The sequence below is a fragment of the Trichosurus vulpecula genome, chromosome 6, assembly GCF_011100635.1.
Source record: "Trichosurus vulpecula isolate mTriVul1 chromosome 6, mTriVul1.pri, whole genome shotgun sequence".
Classification (NCBI taxonomy): Eukaryota; Metazoa; Chordata; class Mammalia; order Diprotodontia; family Phalangeridae; genus Trichosurus; species Trichosurus vulpecula.
This window is the reverse complement of record NC_050578.1, coordinates 192,078,073-192,100,959: the sequence shown is the minus strand read 5'-3', so window position 1 is coordinate 192,100,959 and position 22,887 is coordinate 192,078,073. Positions and strand designations below refer to the sequence as shown.

The 22,887-nt window shown below is 40.4% G+C and overlaps 1 protein-coding gene across 1 annotated transcript in view; it reads right to left on the bottom strand.

Moving 5' to 3' along the window:
- FAM184B (family with sequence similarity 184 member B) overlaps positions 1-22,887 on the bottom strand; it is a 115,007-nt gene that overhangs the window by 21,977 nt on the left and 70,143 nt on the right. The window contains exons 7-8 of the mRNA XM_036764755.1: positions 3,707-3,813; positions 527-647 (exon numbers count right to left, since the gene is read on the bottom strand). Coding sequence (XP_036620650.1) covers positions 527-647; positions 3,707-3,813 — 228 coding nt within the window. The remainder of the gene's footprint in view (positions 1-526; positions 648-3,706; positions 3,814-22,887) is intronic.

Sequence of the window (22,887 nt, the reverse complement as noted above, 5' to 3'; positions counted from 1 at the left end):
GCGGCAGACCAGAGCCTTCCCAAGCTACCCCTCAGGTAGGGAGGGCCTCCTATCATGGGAGCTCCAGAGAAAGAAGACCTGGGTTGGTGAAGGAGGGGAGAAGAGCCATAGCAACATAGCTTTAGTGTTAGAAGGAACTTCAAAGCCCAGCAAGTTCAATTCTCTCATTTTACAGATGAGGAAACTGAGGCACAGAGTTTAAGTGACTTACTCAGGAACATACAACTAGAAAATGTCTGAAGCAGAATTTGAACCCAGGTCTTCTAAGTTCCTAGGGTCCTGGGAACGACTCTAAGTCCTTCCTAACTTTATCCACTATTGCATGTTGCCTCTACAAGTAGAAGACAGAGGCAAGGGGTCAACCTAGGATAAAGAAGACCCAAAGTGCTCCCCTACCCAAAGCCCTGCCCCCACAACACACAGGTGGACATAAAGAGCTTCCTCTGTATCCGAGATGTGAAGACATAAATTAACGCCAGCTGAATGAAACATGGCCCCAGGCCTTCCAACAGCAACGGCCCATTACCTGAGCTTGCAAACTGGCTCTCTGGTTCTGCCAATCTTCCTGCAAAGTCTGGGTTTGGGATGCCTCCTCTTTGAGGAGCGGGGGCTGTTTGTTATCTCTCCACCTGCAGGGTCTTTCCAACCTTCAAAGGTGCGGGGATAAAATTGTGTGTTAGCATAGAACTTCAGAATGAAATTCAACAGATTTATCATGTTTCTTATACGTGCTACATACTGTAGTATGGATTAGGCATGAAGAGGCAAGAGAAAAACAGTCCCTGCCCTCAAGGAGCTCACATTCAGGGGGGCTGGCAGTGGAAGAGGATGACAACAAGATAATATAGCTAATATTTAAACACTTTAAGTTTTGCAAAGCGCTTTACATGTGTTAGCTCACTCAACAACTACATGTGTCATCCTCACAACAACCCCATGAAATGAGAGCTACTATCCCCATTTTACAGGTAAGGAAACAGAGGCACATAGAGGTTAGATGACATTCCTAGGGTCACACAGCTAGGAAGTATCTGAGACAAGGTTTGAGCTCAGGACCTCCTGACTCCAAGGCCTGCATTCTAGCCACTATGTCACCTAGAAAAGTAAAAAAAAAACATATATATGTACGTGTGTGTGTGTGATATAAATCGTGTATAGCATATACTATGGTAAATAGTATATAGTAACCTATTTAATAGTATGCTACATAAATAGTATATGGCAGCTAGGTGGTGCAGCGGGTAGAGTGCCAGCCCTGGAATCAGGAAGACTTGAGTCCAAATCTGGCTTCAGACACTTACCAATTGTATGACCCTGGGCGAGTCACCTAACTCACTTTGCCTCAGTTTCCTCACCTGTAAAATGAGCTAGAGAAGGAAATGGCAAACCACTGCAGTATCTTTGCCAAGAAAACCCCAAATGGAGCCATGAAGAGTCAGACACGACTAATACACCCAAAAAAATTATGCACACAGAAACACACACACACACAGTATACAGCTATACAGCATAGAATATGTAACATATAGTATATAGTATAATAGTATGTATGTAAATAGTGCATAGTAAATACATATACACATATAGTAAATACAAAATAATTTCGCGAAATGGGGAGGGCACTAACAGGGATCCTGATGAGCCTCTTATAGTAGGAGATACTTGAACTACTTTCTGAATTTTCATTTTTATTCTGAACTTAAGAATCACCCAAAAGAATGGGCATTTGCATGTACATAAAAGAAAAGGCAGAGGGAAGAACTGTAATGAAACTAGGGGTCCCTGTTATGCGCACCTTCCTGTTAAGTCTATACAATAAGATCAACCCACAGCTTTTGACACCTTCCTAATTATCTGACCTTTTTTTCTGGCCTTCCTTCTGTTCAAAATTTCCTTAGCACCGTAGATTTAGAGTTGGAAGGAAGCTTAGAGGCCACTGAATCCAACCTTCCTATTTTACAATTAAGGAAACTGAAGCTTAGATAGATTAGATGACTTACACAGCTAGTGTGCCTCACAACTAGTAAGGGTCTAGGGTGGGATTCAAACACAGTTCCTGCTGACACCAGACTAGCACCACTAGCACAGGCATCCCAGACTCAACATGTCTAAAGCAAATCTCACTATCTATCCCTCTAAATCCACTCCTCCTCTTAAATTCCATATTTCTGTTGAAAGTTCCAGCATTTTTCCAGGTTCAAAACTTCAGTCATTCTTGCCTTGTTCCTCTTGCTTATGCATCCATATCGAATCAGTTACTCAGCTTTATGGATTCCACCTTCTCAGCATCTCCAGAATCCACCCCTGTCTCTCAATTCAAGTACATGGCATAGTCAGTGCTATAGAAATGTTAGGTGCTATTATTACTGTGGCTAACTTACTGTCGCATCTTTCCAGCAGGATGTACATTCTTTAAGGATGAGGCCCATCTCATCTTGGTTTTTGTATTCCCAGGACCTAGCACCAGGCTTGGCACAGGAGAGGTGCTAGCTGATAAACTGGTGTTTTACCCCAGGTCACACGCTATTAGTGCATGTGAGAGTTGGAACTTGAAGCCATCTCCTGTCCATGGGGCTTCAATGATGACCCATGACCAAGACTCTGACTTCCATTTATCATTATTCTACTACCAGCTGCCATGGTCTCTGAATTCCTATTAAAAGAGTTGACCATTTGGTGGGGCAGGAAGAGCCCTGGATTTACAGGCAGGGGATATGGGTTCAAATGCTATTTACCTGTATAACCTTGAAACTAGTCATTTAATGTCTTTGGACCAAATTTTCACCAACTGTAAAATGAGTGAGTAGGACCAGACAATCTCTAAGGTTCCCTCTAGATCTAAATACTAAGATCTCTGTATGGCAGGGGAAACGGCAAAGGGAAAGGGGAGCTTTCTCTTTATTGGAGAATAAAGAATCACAGTTATGTCAGGGAGAGGGCAGGCACTCGAAGATATGACAGCCCTTGCTCTCGGTAGCATTCATTTTGACACCCAGCCTTCGGCCAACCTGCACTGTCATACTGTTTCATATGTTTCTCATTTCACCATTGAAACAGTAAGAGTTTGAAGGGCAGGGGCTTCACAGACACATGCTTCTCAGGTCCTCAAACGGGTCTTGGTACAGAGGATGCTCCAGGAAATGTTGTGGAACGGCAGCTCAGTGTGGTGATGGGGGAAAAGCACATGAGACTTGAGTTGGAAAAACCAGGTTCCAATTTTAACTCTAACACGGATCAGTTATGTGGCCTCGGAGAAGCTGCTTCACCTCTCTGAGCCTCAATTTCCCCATCCGTAGGCAGAGAACAATGACACGTGCTATCTGTTTTATAGGATTATTTTGAGGAAAATACTATAAACCATAAAGTATCATATATACATATATATGTATATATATATGTGGAATTATTAAAATTACTCCACCCATTTTCCAAACTCTCCTAAGGCAGAGAGCTATTCTCTTCCAAAGCAGAGTTCCCATTTACTCCATCTGCTACGGTGGAAAGAATACTTGGGTCAAGCGCCTGCTTCTGTCACTTATTAATGAGGTGATCATTATCAACTTACTGCACCTCTGGGAGTCTGTTTGCTCAGACCGCTTCCGCTTACCTCACAGTATTGCTGTCACAGCCAAAGGAAATAAAGTACGCAAAGGGCTACCTGAAGGCAAACTGTTATCATTAGTGGTAAGGGAGGAATCTCCTTTACCTTTCTTCCTCTTCCTTGTTGGTTTCTATTTCTACTGCTAATTGTTCTTGGCATTTTCGTCCTTCAGGTGGCGTCTTAGAAAGTTCATTCAGCTTGAAGCATTGTTCCTAAAACAACAAAGAGAGGAAAAGGGAAAGGAAGAAAAAAAGAGGAAGGGAGGGAGGGAGGGAGAAAGGGAGGAAGGGAGGAAGGAAGGAAGGAAGGAAGGAAGGAAGGAAGGAAGGAAGGAAGGAAGGAAGGAAAGAAGGAAGGAAGGAAGGAAGCAAGGAAGGAAGGAAGGAAGGAAGGAAGGACGATGAGGAAGGTGAGGAAGGTGAGGAAGGAGAGAGAAGGAGAGAGAGAAATAAAGAGAGGAAGAGAGATAGAGGAGTCACTTTTTGCTTCTCTTTTTTCTTATTCAGGCACTCCATTCCTCCTGTATGGAGAGAAGATGGATGAGGGACCAAGACAGGGTAAGACCCATAGAGTCTGAACTCTTGGACCAAGTCACAGTTACTTCTTTCCAACACTAAGTGTGTGGAGGCCATGAGAAAAGCGGTAGAGAGATGGTATAGTGTAGTACTTAGAGTACTAGATTCGGAGTTGGAAGACCTAGATTCAGGTCCCAGCTCTATCCCCTATTCCTTATGAGACTTGGGACAAATCACAAGCTCTCTGGGTTTCATTTCCTCATCTGTCCAACAAAGGGCTTGGACTAGATGATTTCTAAGGCAGCTTTCAGCTCTTAACTGAGAATCCTATGAACTCAAAGGAGCCTAACACACATTTAGCGAGTAGGTCATGACTTCCTAAAGGGCCAGATCCTCGTTGTTATATTTTTGTATTCCCCTCAGGGCCTAGCACCATAATGAGCACGAAACAGGAGTTCAATGAGCACATTTGTACAGATGCGGAAACTGAAGCCCAACTGCCTTGCCTCTTTTGTGTGTCTTTTTGATTACTTGTATGTAATTTTCACTCCTTTTAGAGTTCCAGAATTCAACTCAATTCAGCAAGTATTTAGTGAACATCTACCATATGCTAGGCACTGCGCTATGCTCTAGGATACAAAGACAAAAATGAAGCTGCCCTTGAGGAGCTTACATTCTACTGGGAGGAATACACAGATAAATATATATATACAGAATAAATACAAAGTGATTTAGGCACGGAGAGCTGGAGTACATACAAATGGGGAGATTAGGAAAGGGCTCCACAAGGATGCGGCATCTGAGCTTGCTTGGAAGGGGGCACAAGAGTGTACAAGGTCAACGTTAAGAAAGAGATTCCAAGCACAGAGGGCGGGTTACACAAAGACATGGGAATTAGGAAATAGAATGCCATATACAGGGAACAGCAAGGAGGCCATTTTGGCTTAACCGGGCCTTAAATAGAATCAGGAGGATATTGATATTAAAGAGATAGGTAGTAAGAAATTATAAAAGAGATGGGGGTGAGAGAAACATGGGAACATTTGTATGAACCAATGCAGTGCAGAGTGAGTTGAATGAGCCCAATTTATACGATAACAACAACATTGTAAAAACTAAGTACTTTGAAAGATTTAAGATCTGTGAACCATTCAAAATGACCCACATGATTGCAGAGGACTGAATGCTACCTATTTCCTGACAAACACATGATGGATTCAAAATGCAGAATTAGATATGAATGACACAGACAATACGGGAATTTTTTTGGCTTGACTATGAATATTTGCTACAAGGGTTTTGTTTTTCCTTTTTCCTGTGATAATAAGGGTAGGTGGGAGGGGGAGAAAATAAAGTCTTGTCAATTCAAAAACAAAAAAAAAATTAAAAAAGAGAGAGAGAGATGGGCATTTATGTCTTGGGAGAGCTTAGAAACAGAGAAAGTACTACACAATTTTCCAGATGTGATTTAGCTCAATTTCTTGTTACTAATCAGTGCCGGTCCCCAATAAATTGTCCATCTATAATGTATGTTCATGATAAATATGTGCTGATGAACCAATTCAAAGTCCTATGCTTCTAGGTGCACACCATAATTTGGCCAATGTGCATTTTTAATCTACCTGAATCTTCCTGTGTAAATAGTTATGTCAATCTCCTTTGCTTTACTGTGAGTTTCAATGAGGAGGCTTTGTAGTGTTTCCACACTTGATGCCATCAGTGTTACCTGCAAAATGAGAATTTGTGGAGAACTTAGCATCAATACTGAATTTTTATTTGGGGGTGGGAGTGGGGGCAAACAACTCTATGTAGGACATCTTCTGTGACATGTAAATATGTTAGGTAAGCAGATCCTTGAACAAAGTTATCTCCACGGTTGCATCTGTAGTAGAGTCATGAATAATTTTAAGTTACACATGTTATATATTTATGTTATATAATTGTATATGTGGTTATATACATATACACAATATACATACACACATATATGGAAGTCACATTTTTAAAGGGAGCCTTCTGGGTGATATTTTGTCCTATTGAGTCAAGAGCTTTCTTTTTTTAGTCAAATGCTCTCTTAAAAAATCAATACAGAATGAAGCCAATAGAGAATCCCTATACCTCTCGGTCAACTGTGTAGCCACAGACATGATCTGCCACAGAAAATTGCCTATAAAAGTCTGTACATTTTCTTCTCATGTTTCCTTCTAAGATACCCTTGATGTATGCACACATAAACCATCCTCACAGATTTTTAAAAATATAAAAACATAGTTTTTATGGGTTAGTAGTTCAGTAGTTTACACAGGCTTTACCCTGCGCCTGAAATATTCCTCCTTCACTTCTGTCTCTTGAAATTCTGACATTCCTTTAAGGTTCAAATCAAGTATTACTCCCTTCTTGATTCCTTAGTTATTAATGCTCCTAATCACTGTGAATTTTAAACAAACTTTTTGCATTTACTTATTACGAATATACTGTATCCCCTAGTAGATAAGTTCACAGAGGGCAGGGAACTATATAGACCATGATAAGAACCTAAAAATACTGGCTAAAAAAAACTATCAATTGATAAAAATATGTACAATTTACATACAATTGTGAATCTTCTGATTATACGAGCTTTTTGTCTTTTCTATTTCTTGATCCCAAACCATATATTTCAACAGTTTTTGTTAATTATATTTGTGAGAAATTACATAGTGCCCGAACATAATGGGTGATTAATAAATGCTGTTTCCTTTCTTCTCCTCCGGTACCAACTTTTGTATTAAAATCACAGAATATCAAAATATAGATTAACATACTTTAGAGCAAAGGTTAGATTATGAGCCCTGCCCACCCACCCCAGAATACTGCCTTGTCATGGCAGAGGGCCTTGCCTACCTCAATGAAACTATGAGCTATGCTGTGCAGGGTTACTTACCTAAGATGGACACATCATAGTGGAGAGTTCTTTACAGTCAGCTAAAACAACACCTGGGGCTGACTGTGGCTCAGATCGTGAGCTTCTTATTACAAAATTCAGACTTAAACTGAAGAAAGTAGGGAAAATATCAGACCATATAGGTGTGACCCAAATAACAGCCCTTATGAGTATGAAATGGAGGTGATGAATAGAGTGAAGGGACTGAATCTGGTAGAGAGTGCCTGAAGAACTATGGGCACAGGCTCACAATACTGTATAAGAGGCAGCAATGAAAACATTCCATAGAAAAAGAAGAGCAAGGAAACAAAGTGCTGCCTGATGAGCCTTTACACATAGCTGAGTGTAAAGGCAATCAGTGCCTTTACACTCCCCGCCCATTTGAGTGGGCTTCAGGGGCAGGGCTCTCAGGGTCCTGGGGACAGTGGCTAGGACTGGAGCCAATGGAAGCCTATGGTGGGAGGAGCTTGCTGAACGTCGGAGCAGAGCTAAGAGGCAATTGGAGAGGCAGTTGGTGAGGCAGTTGGTGACAGCAGTTGAGAGCTGAAGGAGAGAGGAAGCAGTCAGCTAGCTGGAACACAGCTTGGAGACTGTGGCAGCGGGGCAAGGGTGGCAGGCGCTACTAAAAGCATGACTGACCTTCATGGGGACTGGAGAGTACTGAGCAGGGGCTTGAGGCCAGTGGGCTGTCTTCTTGCTGGAGCGCCCTGGCATTGAGGGGGGGGAAGCACCAGTATGTCTTGGCTTGCTGCCACAATGTTTTTCTGTGGCCTCCTGGTCACTATTGTGAGATGGGCATACTGGTCTTGGAAGGTTCTTGCCAGGATGTCGAATTGGGGACACTTGTCCGTGGGCCTGCAACTTTTGAGTTTCAATAAATGCTTTAACTCCTCTGCCTTCTACTTAGAGAATTCCTTATATCCTGCGATTCTGGACCATTCAGGCATATTCATGGTTATCTCTGAAGTCATGAATTCTGCCTTACTGATATACTGAGGAAAGAAGTGTGTAGGTCAAAAGACCACTGGCTCAAGTAAAAAAAAAAAACAGAGGTGTCTCAGTTTCTCAAGGCAGAAAAAAAAAAAACAGAAGCTCTATTTGATCAAGTCTCGAGAATTGGGCGTCTCTCACTACCAGGGCGGACATAGCAGTGAAGAGAGGCAAGGGGGGAAGGCAAGCAGGGAGATATATACCCTTGTACAAACAATTCTAAGAAATCCCACCCCAGAGGCTGGACCCCTGTCCCCATTTGTGGAGACGAGTGGCCTCACAATCTAACCAGGAATAAGTTTTTACCCAATATAAGCACAGAAACTACAGAATTACCTTATAGGGAAACTTTAATGCTAAGATGGCAGTATGTAAGTAGGCTAGGGAAGGGGAAAAGGGGAATATCATTTGGTTTCCCCAAAATCATATGATTTACAGGAAAATGAAACTTAGGCCTGGTGAGGTTCACATCCTAACTAAATTTGTACTATCTCTATTTGAATATTGCCTTGCATGAGTTATTCATAGAGAAACTTTCACAATCTTGTATTCCATTCACAGCTGAGGTGACATCTATAAATCTAAAGAAGGAGGGGGAGAAAGACATTCCTAAAGGCTAAATAATCAGATTCCTACAGACTCAAATTTATCCCATTTCCCTTTTCTCTAAATATTGATTCTCAAACATTTTAGATATAAATACATATATACATATTCCCTGTGAAGTCTTCACACTTTATTCTCTCACTACCTCACACAGAAGGAAAGCGAAAGGAAAAGAAGAAAGGGAAGATATGCTCAATTGAATGCAGAAATCCAGAGAATACCAAGAAGAGATGAGGAGTTTTCTTAAATAAGCAACAGAAAAAATAGAAGAAAACAATAGAACAGAAAAGACAAGAGATCTCTTCAAGAAAATTAGAGATATCAAGGGAACATTTCATACAAAAATAGGTATGATAAAAGACAAAAATGGTAGGGACTTTACAGAGGCAGAAGAGATTAAGAAGCATTGGCAAGAATACACAAAAGAACAGTACAGGAAAGATCTTAACATTACCAATAACCATGATGGTATGATTACTGATCTAGAACCACACCCTTTTGCTAATTAGGTCACGAGAGGCATGAAGCCCTTGGGCTCTAAAAAGAATATATATACCCAGAAGATAGCCATTGAGGAGTGAGAATTCAGGAGTCAGAAAAGAAGCCAAAATTCAGAAAGCCCAAAGAGAATGAGTAAGAACTCCAAGTCAACAGAGCTACACAGAGAGTGCAGAGTGGAGAGTGGAAACCAGGTTGCTGCAGAGAACTGAGTGGGGAGAGAACACAGGCAAGCAGACAGTCAGGATTCATAAGTGTTTATGGGGAGGCCCCAAGCAGGGGGGAAGGTTACAGGATGACTTGGCTCCCTGCTGTGATATTGTGCTGTAAGTTCTTTGCTGTTATGATGAGGTGGACTTACTGGTTTGGGAATACAATTACTGCTATGTTGGATTGGGGTTATTGGTTCTGGGATTTGATCCTTTATGGTCTGAATAAATGTTTTACTTCTGCCTTCTATATAGAGTCTCTTATACTTTGCGATTCTGAACTATGCAGGCATAATCACAAACATCATAGATGTTGCGTTTATTGCCTTAATGACACTATTGGAAAAGATCAGCTCAGGTCCTGATCCTAATGAAAGGCAATGCCAAGGAATGTGCAAATTACTGAACAATTGTGCTAATTTCACATTCTAGCAAAGCTATGCTTAAGATTCTGCAAGCTAGGCTTCAGCAGAAGAGCAGGCTGGTTTTCAAGGTGGCAGAGGAACTAGAGACCAAATTGTTTTTCCTCAAATTAAGGCACTTTTTCTGTCCCCTCCAGGTATTTTCACTGGATCTTCCTCATATCTGGAATACTCTCCTTCCTCATTTCCGCCTCCTGGCTTCCTTAAAAACCCAGCTAAAATCTCACCTTCTACAGGAGGCCTTTCTCCAACACCTTTAATTCTAGTGTCCTGCTTCTATTATTTCCTGTAAATAGCTTATTTGTATATAATTGTTTGTTGTCTCCCCCACTGGACTGTGAGCTCCCTAAGATCAGCGTCCATCTTTCAGGTTTCTTTGCTTCCCCCATCACTTAGCATAATGTGTGGCACATAGCAGGTACTTAATAAATGCTTATTGACTTGTCAGCTCTGGAGTATGGCAAATTGGATGATTCAGGGAGCGGAGGTGGTAGTGGAAGAGAGACCAGAGGAACCAGGCCGTAACTCCAGCAAACAGCAAGAGACGGAGGAGGTTATTATGCCAGTAGGTTCTGAAGAAATATCCAGAGCCTACAATACATACAATTATACAAACCTTCCCTTACCTACTCTTCTATGTTGCGTCCTTTGTATGTTATGTCCCCGTCTGGAATGGAATGGAAGCTCTTTAAAGGCAGGAACCTTGTTTTTGCTCTTTATATCCCCAGGGCTTAATACAGTGCCTGGCATATATTAAGTAATTGACAATTTGCTTATTAATTAACTGAATGATGGTGGGGAGAGGTAGGGTTGGTCCTTGCTACATGGATGCAGCTCCCGCTATGCTCTAATCATACGCTCTTCATGTTGCTCCTTTAGTGAAACAATTCCCTTTTTAAGACTGTTTAACTGATTAACATTATTTTAATTAACCTTATTTTACCTGAGGTATCTGGTGGCATATAACAGTGCTATAAACCCAAACAGGAACAGATCCCTGTGGGCTGCATATTGACTTAGAAAACCACAAATTAACATTACCTATGTTGTATTATATTTTTATTCATTTTGTTAAATATTTCCCAATTAAATTTTAATCTGGTTCAGACCACAAGTCTGAAGACTGGACTTCAAATTTGGCCTCTGACACTTACTAGCTGTTTGACCCTGGCCAAGTCACTTATTCTCTGTCTGCCAATTTTCCCAACTGCAAAACGAATAATAGCACCCACCTTGTTGTGAGGGTCAAATAAGATAATAGTTGCAAACACAGAACAAGGCACATAGTAGGTCCTATACTGTATAAATGTTTATTCCTTTTCATCTGCATAATTATGCTGAGGTAGGAATGGGCACCTAGTGTCTACCTGTGTATAAATCCCCTATACTTCTACTGGGCCAGAGCTTTTAAGATTTTATTCTCTAACTTTGATCTTTAGAGTTGCCAAGGTAATGCTTTTTCCAAACACCAAATTTCCTCAGAAAGAGAGAGGAGGTGGGAAGAGGGAGGGGGAGGGAGAGGAGAAGACAAAAGCAACTCTGAAATTAAAATCAGACACTTTCTGATGTGAAAATTGTCTGCACCTCAGTGACTTGCTTTCATTTTAAATCTAATTTGCAGACATGCAGTTTCTGCCTCTTTCTCTCTACCAAAATTTGGGTCTAGAAAATGAATAGGAGTAGAGGAGTTGGGGCCTCTATGCAGAAGGAAATTTCCATTCTGAAATCATAGCCAGAGTTGTCTGTACTAATGATAAATGGCTATAATTTAGCAAATCAAACCCCCAGCCCCTCTTGAATATTACAACTCAATTAAGATCCGTGAGGATCATTGCATTTTTTTCTTTGTATCTCCAATATCTGGCACATGGTAAGTAATGGTCAGGACTGACCAGTGACTTCAGTGGTATAGGGAAACTGGGGGTGAGGAAACTCCCTCTACCAATGCAGGTCACCACTTTCTCTGAAACTTTTATAGAGACCTGTCCAGAAGCACCGAAAGGTTAAAGGGAATGGCCCAGGGTCACACAGCCACTGTATCAGAGGCAGGATTTGAATTCTGGTCTTCCAACTTTTGAGGCCAGCTTTCTATCCACTAGGCCAAGTTGCCTTTTGGCACATAATACTCAATAAATGCTTATTGATTGATTAAATTCAATGCAACTTAAATCAATTTGGCACATTTGTTGAGCACATCCTCTGTGCGCACGCTGAATAATGGGGATTGTTGTTGTTACTGAGTTGTCTCAGTGTCTCTGACTCTCTCTTCATGACCCCATTTAGGGTTTTCTTGGCAAAATACTGGTAGTGATTTGTCACTTCCTTCTCCAGCTCATTTTACAGATGAGGAAACTGAGGCAAACAGGGTTAAGTGACTTGCCTGAATAATGGGGTTAGAGAGATGAAAAACAATTCAGATGCCACCTTAGAAGAAGCAACAGGTCTAGTAAGAGAATAAGACACGTACACAAATGATATGATATGTTACTATGATATATGTTTTAAAATGTTAAAGTGCACAGTAGACATTACAGAGTATAACCTGAAAGATTCAAGGAGGAAGGAATCACTTCTAGTTCAGGAACCAGGGAAGGCTTCACGTTAGGCCTCGAACTATTTTCTTCATAGGCATCACTGAAACTTGGTAGAAGGCAACTCATGGTTAGACTACAGCGATGGAAGGGCGTGCCTTGTTCCAAAGGAACAGCTTGGGTAAAAAGGGTGGCAGACTATCCCTAGACATCAAGAAGATATAGACCTCTTTGGAAATTCACAACCTGGGAGATGGGGGAAGCAAGATGGAGAGTATTTAGAAAGATAAAAGAGAAATGGGAATAATTTGGTGAAGGTGTAATACAGACCACTAAGCCAGGAAAAAAAATGGATAATGAGGTTTTGATAGATAATTAAGCTGACAATGAGGTATTGATGAACAAATGAAACTACATTTATTATGAGCATGTATTAGATGTGATGAGGATTTTCAGTGACCTGAGAGACTGTATGAAAAGTGTTGATCTGGAGTCTAAGGGACCTGAGTTTGAATTCTGGTTCTATCTGTCATTTTTAAAATTACTTACATAACCATGGGTACCTCATAACCTCTCTGGGCTTCAGTTTCCTCATATATAAAATATCAGGGTTATATTAGAAGATCTCTAAATATATGATCTTATGAACCACTCCTTACAAAAAAAATCAATAAAATACTGCATCTAATAAAAGATTGACTTGCTCCGATGACCTTTCATCTTTCATAAGGTAGAGGAACTGTAGCTAGAAAGGTCAATGCTTATTAATTTCAGTTGTTATAAGTAACCTGGTGAAAATATAAAAAAATACATTGAAACCAACAATGCCCTAATTATCTCAAGTGACCATGATACTCACAGGCAAACTCCTTGTCCATAAGATGGCTCCTTGAGTCACCTGGTTATAAATATACATTCTAGATAATCCTGTGTAAATAGGATGGTAAAAATAGAGCACAAAAATAGGAGTACAGAGATGCTGCTGTTTAAAGACCTAAGTGATTTATGGATTTAATCAGACATGGATTACAGAAGCAAAAATGAAAACTTAAAGTAGTTTGTTCAATAAAATGGATTGATTTTTGCCTTCATTTCTCATGTGGGTGTTTTTTGCTATAAGAAAGCCAAGGGGCCTTCAAAGAGAAGCTACACAAGTTTCCTTTGGAAAGCCGAGTCCTCTCCTCTTTTGTAACCTCCTCCTCTGGCTCTTAGGGTTCCAGAGCACATATGAAAATCAGCTGTGACATTAAAGAACCTTGAGTTACCATAGGGAGAAAAACCCCAGCTGCACGATACTCTTATTGGTGATTCACTGAACAGTCTGGTTATTTTTATACTGAAAAATAAATATTTAATAGATAAAGAACTTTTTAAAAAATCCAGGATGATTACAGTCAGAGTCATAGAATTACGGGGTTTTAGAGATGAAGCAATCTCTGAGAAGTCACTGAGTTGGTTTCAATTATTCCATGTGAGACTTCTCCGATATTATAGTCAAATTTCCAAATTATTCTTGAAGAAATATCAAGTCTACAGAAGATAATCTATATGGTTTGATTTAATGGGTCACATTCTGGATGACTGCTAAATAAAAAGCTGCCCAGATTGACCAGGCAGATGCAAGAAGGGCATGGGCATCACCATGAGCTGTAGTGCCTAGGGGGAGAATGATAACACAAATGTGCATGGTACCGTGGAAAGAGCGCTACATTTGGAATAAGGGGAACTGGTTTTGAATCTTTGCTCAGTCGCTAACTACGTGAGCTTGGGCAAGTCATTTAATTTATCTGACTCGGTTTCCTCATCTGTCATCTAATTCTAAATCTATGATTCTCTCATTCACTGCAAATGCCTTGTAGATATTTCATTAGTGAAGGGAGAGGAAAAGGAGTGAGGAAGACAGAGAGAAAACTGTTAAATTTTACTGCTCCTGCTTCCAGGACTTCACCAAACTCATCCTGCCCCATTCATTGTTCTGAACACCAGCTCTGGGCTTCCTCTTTGATTAAATTGCTTTTGGGATCTCTGACCCTTTTGCTTCTAATTTCCTCTTGATAAAGAATCAGCATTTAAGCAGATGGAGAGCTGGCCTCAGAATCAGGAAAACCTGGGTTCGAGTCTCACCTCTGACACATTCTAGATGTCTGACCCTGGCCAAGTTTCTTAATCTTTCATCATCCCTCTTCCCCGTGCCCCCCCCAACTCCACTCCCCATCCTGTCCCCCAATTCCAGGCAATTCTCTAAGACTATAAAAGTTACAAGTGTCAATCTGCTCTGCTGAGGAAGTTCCTCACATCCTTACATCAATGAAATCACAAGTCTAGTTGAAAATAAATTGTACCATGTGACCTGACAACCAATTCTGTCAGGAAGCATCTATTGAGCACCTACTATGTGTCAGAAGCTGTGCTAGACAATAGGGGATAAAAGATAAAAATGAAAATTTCTGCCCCAAAGGAGTTTCTATTCTATCAGGGGAAGCAAAGTCACCTTCCTTCTTTCTTCAGAGTTTCAGTTGGTCTCAAATGTCCACTTGTCTTTTGTAAGTTTTATGGCATGTGTTTGGACTTGACGTCTTTGGGAGCTCTTGGTTCTGCGACTAAAAAATGAAACCTTCTCTGGGCTTCAGTATTTTCACTTGTAAAACAGACTAGTGGATCTCTGTGGTCCCTTTTCTGACTTTAACTCTTGAAAATTTCACAGAAAGGACGAACAAAATGTTTGAATATTCCCCAAGTATGTGTAAGTCACATGAAGTATAGCAGATAGACGAAGTCTCAGAGGGCCTGAGAGTCAAAGATGGCCAAAACTAAATCCTCCCTCAGACAATTTCCAGTTGTATAACCAAGGTCAAATGACATAATCTCTTAGTGCCTCAGACAACTGTCTAACACTACCAGTTACTGGCAGGTGGCCATTTGCCTCGGCAGGTGAAATTTTCATTCTAGGAATTCCACCTTGGCAATTTCCAGTACCAATAAAATCACCTCTCTTTGCACAAAAAGAATTCCATGTAAATCACATAATTTAAGACCTGGAAGGGGCTTTAGAGATCATTTAGTACAACCTCTTCACTTTACCAAAGAGAAACTAAACTTCAAAGACATTCAATAGTTGGCAAAGTCATGAAGTAATGGCGGACCTAGGACTAGAATGTAATAGATGACTGAGAACTGGTTATTACTCCAGCTTTGAAAACAACCAAATTATGGAAATATGTTTTGTATGACTTTATGTGTATAATGGGCATCATACTGCTTTCCTTCTTAATGGGTGAGGGAGGGGCCGGAGGGTGGGAGAAAATTTGGAGCTCAAAATCTAAAAATGAATGTTAAAAAAAAGAAAAAAGATAAGCAATCAAAGACAGACGCCTTAGCAGTCTTATTTCTCTCAAATACGTAGTGCAGGGAAAAGAGGCCTAGATCTGAAATCAGAGGACTCAGTTTCACATCCCAGATCTACTACTCATTCTCATTGTAACTACAGGCAAGTTGCTTCATCTTGCTGGGCCTAGATGACTAGATGACTTCTAAGGTCCCTTCCAACCTTAAACTGGTGATCTAGCTCCCAACCCCGCCCCCCACCAGGGATGGCTTGATCTTCTCTCTTCTGCTTTTTATTCAGCAATTCTTAAAAAAAAAATTCTGGATGTGACCAACAGCAAATAAAACAAGCATTTCCATATACAAAGTAGAACAGAAGAGGATTCCACATGAAACCTTGACTCTCTGTGTTTCCCTCTGGCCTTCTGTTCTCTTCTGTGCATTAAAAATGTCTCTGTGACCCTCTTTTCTTTCTTTTTTTTGGGGGGGTAACCCCATCAGTACCTTTCTTCTCCCTCCTATCCTCACTCCCCTTAAAATTAAAGAAAAACAAAACCATCATATTTGTTCAGAGATTCTTTTGGAATTACACCAAGCCTTCGGCAAAAATAACTTCTAGGTACTTTGTGTTGATCCTGTGTTCTCTGCATCAGATTATAATAATCTATCTCAGGTTCCCTGGGGTAGGTATTCTGCTCTTGGATTCCCAGAGGCTCTTTCATCTGTGGAATGAAGCCTGAAATATTAATAGTGTGAGCTCTATTAATAACACCCCTTCACACTTCCTTCAAACCAACACACCCAAACCATGCTTTCAATAGCTCAGGGACAGGGTTGTTGGTTGTTGTTGTTGTCTTTATTTTTAAAACTGAGCCCAAGTTAGAAAAAGCTTAACTCTTCATCTTCTAATCATGTCTTGTCACTATGTAGTCAGGGTTGAGGAAAAGGGAAGATTCAAAGACATTTGCAGATTCAATTGATAAACATTCCAAACTTGTGACCTTAACATAGGATGCAGGTATCACTAGTGGACTTGCAGTAAGGAAGGCTAGACTTTCATAACCCACCTCAGATAGTTACTAGCTCTGTGATCCTAAGCCTCAGTTTTCTCATCTGTAAAATTGGGATGGTGTAGGTCATGTTTCCAGATGGAAGCATAATTGATGCACGGGCCTGGGTTCCACTGGTATCATTCCAATGTCAGAAGAAATGACAGAGAGGAAGACCACCCCCAGCACTTTGGGTGGCAAACAGAAGGACTAGAATTTCATCAGGTGACATGAAATGCAGTGAAGAGATTTTTATCAGTGCCAACATGAACTGAGGAGAAGGGGCAGGTTTGGATAGGCTAACATCTGCACAGCAACAGAGAACATCCATAACCGATGGGGACCCAGGCTCCTTGGAATGTTGGGCTTAACTGATTAGAGGGAGGACCCTTGGATTATAAATGGACACCCTGACAGTGTCAGAGACATCAGGGAACACATGTGCAAACTGACACGGGGTGAAGCGAGCAGAGCCCAGGGAACAATTTGGATAATAATAACAATGTTGTAAAGTGAAACAATTTCAAAATCATTTTAGAAAAGATCAATGCAATGGCCAGCCACAATTCCAGAGGACCAATGATGAAGCATGTTGTCCATCTCCTGATGGGGAGGTGATAGACTGAAGGTGCAGAGACAGGCGCTGGGTGACCCCAAAGTTCTAGTGCTGTTTTAATGCTAATAGCTTAAATATTTTTTCTTAAATAAAAATTTATTAACTGTGTGTGTGTGTGTGTGTGTGTGTGTGTGAATTTTGTAAAATAAACCAAAGCTCATATTATCATCAGAGTCATTGGACTCTTCCTTCTTCTCTTTCTTCTCTGCAGCAGTCTACATTAAGTATATCCATGAGATCTGGGTCTTTCAGGTGGTCCAGTGTAGATTCAATACTGAGGATGAGGTCTGGGCCATCCTTTGCCTAGTGTGTGGGGTTGGCTGATCGTACAATCTTTTTCTCTCGGCAGCGGTCATCTGGTTGGCTGGCATTCAGAAGAGTAAAGCCATGCATATTTTTCAACAGGCAATGTGGTATAGTGGATTAAGTGCTGAACTTGAAATATGGAAGATTGGGGTTCAAGTCCTGCCTATGCTACAAACCAGTTGTGTTGACCACGCAAATCACATGATAGGCAGCTCTCTAAGGCTCTAAGTCACACGCGAGAGTCACTGAGCTACACACTGGAGAGAATATTTGCACCAAGAGTTCCCCCAAAGTGATGAAATCAAAGGTTTACCCCATCCCTCCAAAAATGTAGTATGTGAAACAAAATTGAACCATGGCGGGGGAGTGGGGGGGGGTGGAGATAATTCTGGTACAATTAAATTCAACGAGCATCGCATGGATGTCAGGCATCGTCACCAAGTCCTAGGGATATGAAGTCAAAAATTGAGATAGTTCCTGCTCTTGAGGAGTGGGGAAGTGGGGCAAGAAACACACAGAGAAAGGACTCATTCTCTTCTGAAGCATGCTGGTAGCGACCAAGCACCCTACCTTCTTCATGGTTTTTGCAAATGGATTCTGTAAGAGAAAGTTTCTACGTAAGCATTCTGAAAGTGCTGTGGGGAGAAAGAGAAGCCTGTTAACCTCAGCATGTGTCCTTGGAGACATTAAAGTGCTGAAACAGAGAAAAGAAATATCCCTAATTAAAGCACAAAATGCTAGAGGTTACCTGGATCTCTGAAATTCTGCAGTGTTTGCAATCTAACTCCTGCTGCCTCTCTCCTGAGCAATTCTGGAGCTATCTTTTATTGTGTTGTATAAAATCCTCCAGGTTTTAAACCTAAGGAAGCAGATGTAGAAATATTGAAAAATGAAAACTTTACTTCATTATCAAGTATCTCCCTCAGATTGTCATTAATATGACTCATCATCATAGAAGCCTCAGATCGGGACTCTAGAGCTGGAAAGGATCCTGGCTGTCACCTAGTCCAATGCCTCCACTTTACAGATGAGGAAACTAAGGTCAACAGAAATTACATATGGCTAAAAGTCACACAGGTGCAAGAGTCAGAAGTGAAATTCAGGTTCTGTGACTCCACGTTCAGCATTCTTTCTGTTGTACTCCCACATATTGGGCTCCTTCTTAGGTATATGGAATTATCTGCCAGGGGTTAGTCAGCTCTATGGTTATTGACCTATTATGTTAAGCAATACACAGTCCCTAATAAGCTAATTTATTCTTTTTCCTCATGTGTGGCTCCAAGTCACAGAACACTACATTCTCCATAGAATAAATGATGAGTACCACCCAGAGAAATGAGTATCACCCAAAGAGCAATGGAGAGGAGCATGGTGGGTGTGAGCCCACAGAAACCATCACCAACAAGGAATGACAAAGAACAGGAGGAAAGGATGTCATCAAAGATGTGTGAGGAGAAAAAGATTGGGTGGTCCCAAGGAAGGTTGAAGGAGAGCTGTTGGACAGTCCCTGGGCTCCCTGGTATTATGAGTGAGGCCAAGAATAATTGAGGAAGGCCTTAGCAGGTTGAGAGGACCCCCTCCCGTGGCAAACCGTTGAAAGGATATACAGAGGAATCACTCAGTGTGGATGAGTTGAGAGCTATATTTTGGCGGGAACACCCACGGTGACAAGATCAGGTGTTCTGGAGTATCTGAGTAATTATTCCCTAAGTCCAGAGAAATATCAGTACGGCAGATTCACAGTGCTTCCGCCATGAGCCTTGTAGTGGACCCTGTTACTCCATTCTTTTTTCTACTAGTAAGTCTTGGTATTGGCTGATGGAACCCCATCAGATCTTCAACTGCTATTTCTCCCCTTCTTTGCTCTAAGTTTTCCAATACTCACTCCCCTGTACCAGAAAAATGCAAGTTCTTTCTTTGGTCCCTACTGTTCCTGAAAAAATATATAACATTTTGTGGTTTTTTTAAAAGGGGGCTTACATAGAAACATATACAGAGAAAAAAATAAGGATGAGAAAATGTCCAGGTTTACTGAGTTCTAACAGGTAACCTTGGTCCTGCATGACAATACAGTGAAAATCAGGCTTTCTTTTTCTTTTTCTTTTTTCTTTTTTTTTTTAGCTTCTGACTTCCTTTTCTTCCAAGTCTTCTACCCAAGTCAGTCTAGCCTAAAGCTCAAAGCCACTTTTTTTTTATCTCTCAGGTTGGGTTCTCCTGGCATTCCCTTCCTTTCCACAACTGATCCTAGCAGAAGGTAGAATCTGAAAGACCCGCTTCCCTCCTTATCTTCTCCCACTCACTTCCCATTCCTGTTAGTCCCACCAAGAGCATCCCAAAGGGACATCACAGGTATAAATTCTCTTAGAGCTCTGACAGCCAGACTAACAGTTAAACACATACAAGAGAGGGTCATCTTGGGTCAGAAGCCAATGTCCTTTTAAGGGAGAAAAGAATTTCTAATAATAATCTTAGGTTATAACTTTTTAATACCTGTTTTCTAAAATTGATAACAGGGAGATTTTACACTAGTCTCATTGGTACTGTTTTATACATTTTCATTATTTTATTGGATTTGTATGTTGATACAGTGCTACAGAAGACCAAATAATAATTTTTGGACTTTAGAAGGCTCTTGTTATCACAAAATCACAGAATTTGAGAAATGGAAGGGGCCTGAGTAGCCAACTAGTCCAATTTCTACATGAAGAGAGTCCCCAATGTAATATACCCAACAACTGGTACACACTAGATGACCTCTCCAAGGAGAGGAAACCCACCAGCCCACTCCACTTCTGACAGCTTTAATTATTAGGAAGTTTCTCCTGACATTAAACCCACATCATCCTTTTTGCTACTTGTACCTATTGTTCCTGGTGCTACCCTCTCTGAGGCCAAATAGAAAAAGTCCAAAGCAGAGGTGGAGGCCTCAAGTGCAACTCTCTGACTGAATCCCCACTCCTGGTCTAAACACTCCTCCATGTGGCCGCTTTTAATAGGTTAAAGACACCTATCATGTGCCTTCAAGCATCTGCTCTCCTGTTCTACATTATTGCTAAAATGCACAGACATGACCTGGGAATTGTGGGAAAGACCTGAAGAACCTCATTCCATTACACACATTAGCATGGTGAGTTTGTAAGAGTAACTATCTCACTCTAGAAGGCACGGAGAGCTTAGCCCTGAGGAGGCGAGGTATTGAACAGGAGGGAGGAGAAGGAGGAAGTCACAAGCAGCAGCTATAACATTTTGAGGATAAGATGGTGAACTTAAAGAACTGTAAAGAGTCAACTAAAACTAATTGAAACAGTGACTCTAGCAAACTTTCCAGTCATAATATATCCACACAAATTATCAGTATTTCTACTACCAATAAAACCCAGTAAGAAGAGATAGAAAAAGAAATTCCACTTAAAATTATATATATATATAAAAACACTTGGCAGTCTACCGGCCAAGATATACACAAGAACTGCATGATAAAACTATGAGTCACTATTTACACAAATATAAAAATAAAGATTAGAAAAATATTAACTGCATGTGGATAGGATGAATCAATATAATAAAATGACAATAATACCTAATTTAACTTTCTTATGCAACGCCTTACCAATCAAACTATCAAAGGATTACTTTGTAGAGGTAGAAAAAAATTATAATTAAGTTCAAATGGAGGCAAGAATCTTAAGTGAAATAATGAAAAGTGGGAAGCAAAGAGAGTCTAAAGATGTCATACCTCAAAATATACTATAAAGCAGTTATTTTCAAAACAACGTGGTACTGGTTAAAAATTAGATTAGGGCATCTAGGTGGTGCAGTGGATAGAATGCCAGCCCTAGATTCGGGAAGACTCATCTTCCCAAGTTCAAATCCAACCTCAGACACTCGTTATGTGACCCTGGACAAGTTACTCGAACTTGTTTGCCTCAGTTTCCTCATCTGTGAGCTGGAAAAGAAATGGCAAACCACTCCAGTATCTTTGCCAAGAAAACCCCAAAGGGGGTCATGAAGACTCAGACACGATTAAAATGACTAAACAACAAAACAGATCAGACAGTTTAATAGTCAGACAGATTAAATACAACACATACAGAAACAAATGCTTCTGGTACTCTAGAGCCAGGTAAATATGAAGACCCTGGCTACTGGAATAAGGACTCACTGTTGGACAAGAATTGCTATTAAAACTGGACAACAGTATGAAAGAAATTAGACTTAGAACAACATCTCACACCTTATTTCAAGGTGGACTCCAAATGGACATGTGACCTAGCTGCAAAGTGTCAGATCATGAACAAATTAGAGATACGTGGGGAAAAACCACCTATTAGATAGTGAATACAAGAAAAGTTCATGATTTTGAATATAAAAAATTTAAAAGTTCTGCACAAAAATACAATACAGCCAAAATGAAAAGGGAAACAATTAACTAGAGGAAAGTATTTGTAGCAAGTTTCTTCGATAAAAGTTTCATTTCTAAGACATATAAAGAAATTACTGAAATTTATAAGAATAAGGGCCATTCCCCATTGATAAAATGGTCTAAGGACTTGAACAGGCAGCCCTGAAGGAATGAAATTCAGGCTATCTATAGCCATATAAAAAATGTTCCAAATCAAAACTAATTCTACCTCACACCCTTGGCCATTTGGCAAAGAAAACAAAAAGGGGAAATGATAAAATATTCAAGAAATTGTAGGAAAACAGATGCATAAATATATTGTAGGTAGAATTGTGAATGAGCAGAACTATTGTGGAAAGCATTTGAATTATGTACAAGATTACTGAACAGAATGTACCCTTTGGCCCAACTATCTCCCTGCTATACCTATACATAATACCCCTCAAAAGATAAAAAATAATTGGAAAAATTTTACAGTAGTAGAGCAAACTAAAGGGATAACCACAAACTGAAGAATAGTTGAACAAACTGCGGTACATGAATGTAATGGAATTACTCTGGTGCTTAAGAAATGAGAAAATAGATTTCAGAGAGACATGGAAGAAGTTGTATGAACTGACTGAGAGTGAAGTGAGCAGAACAAAAAAGACGTATATTAATAGCATCAATAATATAAAAATGGAGATTTGCAAGACATATATAAACTAATGAAGAATGAATGTGCAGAGCCAGAAACATGCCAACTCTACAGTGCCAACAACATTATAAAGACATAATAATGATAAAAACTTTAAGAACAATGACCATCCATGATTGCAGAAGACCCACGATGATGAATTATATCATTCATCTCCTGACAAAGAGGCAATGGATTTAAGGTCAGAATGAGACAGGT